At 39.5% G+C, this 5,586-nt stretch overlaps 1 protein-coding gene across 1 annotated transcript in view; it reads right to left on the bottom strand.

The window, feature by feature from the left end:
• Positions 1-549: 549 nt before the first annotated feature.
• The window catches only part of PDZD8 (PDZ domain containing 8), a gene marked incomplete at its 5' end in the record, with an annotated part of 6,045 nt that continues 1,008 nt past the window's right edge, over positions 550-5,586 (bottom strand). The window contains 2 exons of the mRNA XM_010136040.1: positions 550-2,750; positions 5,085-5,247. Coding sequence (XP_010134342.1) covers positions 550-2,750; positions 5,085-5,247 — 2,364 coding nt within the window. The remainder of the gene's footprint in view (positions 2,751-5,084; positions 5,248-5,586) is intronic.

The following is a 5,586-nucleotide window of genomic DNA, read 5'->3' as shown; positions in this document are numbered from 1 at the left end:
GATTTTTTTGTTTGCTTTCAGGATATGTTTGGCAAAAAATACACTACTACACAGAAGACATACAAAAAACCTGTGATCAACATTTTAAAGCCTGGTCCCTCAGTGACTTCTCTGTCATCAGCTTAGGCATGCAACGAGCTTATTGGTTTTTTTCATCACACAATGAAAACTAAACGTTCTGAAAGTCCTGCTGGTTTCCTGTCAAAAACAAAAAAAAAAAAAGGAGGGTGGGGTGGGTAAGTAATACATTAAGGGTACCACATCCGTTAATGTGAAATGGTAAGGTTACATAATTAGAAAAAATAAGTTATTAAAAATAAATTTCCAATATAAACCCCAAAATGTAGTTTTAACCAGCCAGTTTAATAACACGATGGTGCTGTAGCTGGAGAAGAACCATTATTAGCTGTACTCTTACCCAGGCAAATAACCGTGGAGAAGCAGGACTTGTACATTATACCAGTGTTTCAAATGTAATTTGTGTGTGTTTGTAATTAAGTGCAAAGTTATTCTTTCAGTCCATTCCTTCAAAGGCTAAAGATGTAAATATCAGTCTACTACTAATTGAGGTGGATCATCTGGTTCGTCCGATACGATGTTGAATGTTGGAGCCTCCGTCAGACTGACATCTTCGTTATCCATTTCTTCTGCTACACTGGGTTCCTCTGAATCTTTAGGCACTCTCTTGGACTGCCGCTCTAACGACATGTTCTCCAAAGACTCTATGTCCTCAATGCCTGCTCTGTAGTGGATCATCAGCAGCGTAAGGGCCTGAAGTCTTTCACCCGACTTAGCCAACGCAGCAGAAATCAAGGCTTTTTTCCTTGCATCAGATGTCTCTTTTTCTTCTTTAACGAGCAAATTATTATTTTCCAGCTCCTGGTCTATCTCATTCTGCAGCTTATCCAACATGAATTCTAATTTCTGAAAACGCTCCTCTGTAGGTAAACTTCTGTAGAGATCACGTCCAATCTCCTTAACAGCGATGAAGACACTGTCATCTAGACCACCCTCTTTCCGGACCAGCTTTATCCCAGTACCTGCCGCACGTTTTGAAGGACTGCTCGGCCCACTGATTTCAGTGTCGCTGCTTTCATTATCGGAAGTGTTTGGTGTGTGCTTTGGCGAAGGTTCTGCCACCTCTGCTCCTTGATCAGAAAGGCGAGCTTTGGGGACTTGACGGAGGTTTAACAAGCGGGTGCTTGTATTGATGATATGCCTGGTCAAACCTGTAGTTCTGTTAACAGATTTAGATTCTGAATCAACCCGAGAGGCTGCAGCTGGGGGAGCTTCCTGTCCTTCTTCTCTACAACCTCCTGCAGTTCGATCAAGTCGCTTTTCAGCTCCCACACAAAAGGGCGTCTCAGTTAGACATTTTTCTTGACATTTTTTATGGCAAACGTAAGCACAGAGCATGCACTGTGAAGCTGCTTTAGTCCATACTTTCTTTTTGCAGTAATCACACCAAGTTGGATTCTGAAACTGAGTATCTTGAAAATTATGCTTGTTTTCCGTAAGACCAGTTTGTCCCAAGTAAGGATCCTCTTTCTGAAGCATATGAGCTTCTTCTTCCAAGTGACATTCCTTTTCTTTCTCCAGGAGAAAGTTTGAATCATCGATTTCACCTTCTTTTAAGTACTTGAAGTGTAAAGTTACATCACCGTAACAAAATTTTTCATTGAATCCCTTGTGGGTTGTCAAATTCCGCAATGCTGTTCTAGTGACTGCTGCTTTTGGTGTAGGAGCATCCAGTTTAAACGTTCTACTATATTCCATTGAGGATGTAGCTATACAATCTAAAGCAATTTCTTCAAGTTTTATGCTTTTATATCCTAAGCAGATAAAACCACCTGCTTTGAAAGGGTCTCTGCACCACAGTGCAACATTAAGGTACTTATGGTATCCTTCTACTTCAAACAGACAGGAGGATGTTCTTGTCCTTGGCCATCGGCCTTGACGAGTTTTGTAAGGAATTTCTGGTGATTCCCATGTCTGACGATCATCTCCACTATCTTTGCTGCTACGTGCATTTTCTGGAAGCCCATCTTTTAAAGTATCTTGTTTTGGTGCTGTTATTACTTTTGATGCCGTTGGGTCTTCCATCTGATCATTACTCTTTACTACCTTCACTGTGCATTTATCTCCATTGTTTGTAGGTGGGGGTGGCCTCTCCGTTTTTTCTGAAGATACACCTCCAGTTTCTAACAGATTTTGAGTTTCACTAGTAGACAAAATAGGTTTACTTTGTGGCCTAGGTGGCACAGGAGGCTTAGTACTGGATCCTTGTGATTGTTTAGCTGATTGCTGTGATGCTTCTGAACCCTCAATAGTTTTGGATGTTGCCACTTTAGCTCCATCTTTTTGTTGATTTTTTGATGTTGTCTGATAACTTCCTAAATGTAGTTTTCGATTCAGAATCGGAGATATAGTTCCAAGTGGCTTAGCAGCAAGTATTACTACTGAACGTTTGGGACTCGGAGTTGTTGGCAGATCATCTTTTTGGTCAGGTGATTCACAAGCTAAGTCCTCAAATTCTGAATCAAAATCTCTGTTATCAACATCAGCCGATAAACTAGCTTGGTCATCTTCTGGCTGTGTCAAGAAAGCAGTGTCTTCCAGCTGCCCAAATCCATCCTGCAGTGCTGAACCATGCTGATTATACCCAACAGGCCTTTCATAAAAGACCAGAACTCTGTCCCCAGCCTGTCTAATAAGCTTCAACACTTGGACAGTTGATGTGATTTTAACACCTATTAAAAAAATACAAAAATTGTTAAATTCCAACAAACATATAGGGCAAAAAAAACCCCAAACAGTTGACAAACATGTTTAGATCTTTAATAGTGGTAGTAATGCTGTTGCTCAGTAACAGACAGAACAAATTAATGACAGAAGAGCTTAACTGAAATGTAACAGATGGATCCTTTCCATTTTATTCATAGAAATAGGTAATTTCAGGAGCTGGAAAAGATATTAACATAAGTACTCCAGCTCGCTGTTTGATATTAAAGGCGTAATCTTACAGAGCAATGTTGATTTTATATACTAACATTTTTAACCTTGGTCTTACTGTAAGTTTGGACTTTTCAGCAGCAGACATTTAACAAAGGATTCAAAAGAAATGGCTGTCTTTAAATGCAGTTAGAACTAAACCAGAACCAGGCTAACACAGAAAATAGTTCCAGTATGTTAACAAAACACAGGCATGATGTTATGTTCTTAGTGCGGCTGAACAGTGATCTTCCTGATCAGAGCTTTCACAGCCGTTTGACAGTATCTCCTGCCTATGATAAGAATCAACAAATTATACACAAGATAAAATATCTTAATGAACACACAGTCGGAATAAAGTCATGCAGGGGATCGTGTAAAAGTGACTTTTCCCTTGCTCCAGAGCAATCACCAATTGCCTGTTTGAAGCAGCTCAACCCCTTTTAAATCACTGGAGCAATACAATGGGGATTTAGGCAGTACCTAATCACAATAACTCACTGTAGTGGTTAAGCTCTGGTCTACAAAACCTCTCAAGGAAAAACTTTACAAAAAATAAAACATTAATGTGACTGTGGCAGCAGGGAGTTTAAGTAGCTCATGTCAGAAGTGTATAAAGTTCTGTCTTCATAGTATTTTACTAGACTAACTCCACCATAGTATCTTAATGACTTTGCAGAACCAAATAAAAAATTATCTCTTATTTATATGGTTCGTGTTTGGAAAAGAAATCTGTGTGCTGTCACATGCAGAGGTAGCTGGGATACTATATATAGCTTATAATGATGCAGTTCTTTCCACATTTCTTTTTCTACCAATGACATGATGGAGACTGTGTTCCAGTTTGTGCCCGTTGCCCCTAGTCCTGTTGCCAGGCACCACTGAAAAGAGCCTGGCCCCATCCTCCTAACACCTGCCCTTTAGATAACTGTAAGCTCCCCTCAGTCTTCTTCAGCCCCAGGTCTCTCAGCCTTTCCTCTTAACTAAGAGAGATGCTTCAGTTCCCTCATCATCTTCATAGTTTCCACTGGACTCTCCAGCAGTTCTTTGTCTCTCCTGAACTGGGGAACCCAAAATTGGACACAGGACTCCAGATTTGGCCTCACTGGGGTAGAGTACCACCAGCATAAAGTTTAGTCCCACAACATCCAGTAGAATAGAAAACATTGCATTATTTCTCAGTGGTCATGAATAGGTTCCTATCTACTCCTTCCACTAAGTTCATTAGCCACTGTTCTTGTTAATGGTTTATTTGTCCTTCTGTCCACTGCCATATCCTGTGTGTTCCCGCCAATTCTCAAGTTTAAAGTAATAATATTTCCAGTATCAGTGTCTGATTATGGTTTATGACTATGATCTGGTTCTCTGTTGGTGACAGGTTCCATGTAAAACTGTAGTATTCAAGCTATATCTGGAGACTGTCTAACTGAAAGTTAGCGTATAAACTAGTAGAATATTGACTACTCTATATATGTGACTCTTGCCTCAGTGAAGCACTCACGTGCCAGTTACAACTTGGCCAAAATCTTTGAATACGAGAACTTTAGAGTAGATTTCTAAACACTACTTAGGTTCCTACATGTCAGAGTTGACAGAAATGTATACTGAAAGTGTAAAAATACTGTCAAATACTCAGCAGATCTTCTTGGGTCATTTTGACATTTCAGATAATTACTATGGTAGTCAAAAATATGTTTCTACGACTTGTCCATACTCCAGTACCTTTAGGTTCAAAGCTGAGTGTGCAGGCTTAGGATGTAAAATGTTATGACTTTCTTTGTAAATTAAGCACATTTTATAACATCACTGGAAGAAACTTTAGGGTATATAAACTTTAGAGCAGTTAATGTATATTTACATTCACGTGGCTACTCAACTTTATTTTGGCTTTTACCTGGCAAAGAGTAAAGAAACATGCAAGAAAACAAATCAAGTAAATAACCTGAAGTAGCCATAAATACATCAGAGTTCATTTTCATTACAAGTGCCAGACATATCTGCAGTGGTTGAGAAAGGCAGTCTAGTTGCAAACTGGGAGGACATGTCTGCATACAGTTCAAGATGCTTATATTGAAAGCTGACATATTACTCACTGCCAATTGCTAGAAGTCTGTCTCCCCTCTGTAGATCAGCAGCTGCAGCAGGTGAGTTTGGAGTCACAGTTTCAATGACAACATGCCCTGCATCATCTTCCTTGGACTGCACAAGGCGGAGCGTGAGCCCAACACTTTGCAGATTCCCTTTCACTAGTTCTGCCTAGAGAGAAAAGTTAAAAGAGCACATTGATTAAGCTGACTGGAAGGATTCATGGTCATTTAAATAAAATTATACAACTGATATTATTTAAAAATGTTAGGACATCCATTGGCTTCATTAAGCAGATAATCATATAATAGATAACTGCCTGCCAATCCAGTTTACACTTTTGGAGAAAGGTGGAACCGAATGTCACAAGTTTTGAAGAGCCAAAATGCCAAAACTAGAGAGCAGTGTAAGGAATTGTCAGCAAAATAAATTTATATAAGTGCATCTGTTCCATAGTTCACGTACACTTAACAACAACACTGAGCTAATCCATGCAAATACAATCAGCAG

Source organism: Buceros rhinoceros, unplaced genomic scaffold (assembly GCF_000710305.1).
Source record: "Buceros rhinoceros silvestris isolate BGI_N320 unplaced genomic scaffold, ASM71030v1 scaffold23805, whole genome shotgun sequence".
NCBI lineage: Eukaryota > Metazoa > Chordata > Aves > Bucerotiformes > Bucerotidae > Buceros > Buceros rhinoceros.
The sequence above is the reverse complement of the archived record's forward strand: the minus strand, read 5'-3'. Positions and strand labels throughout refer to the sequence as shown.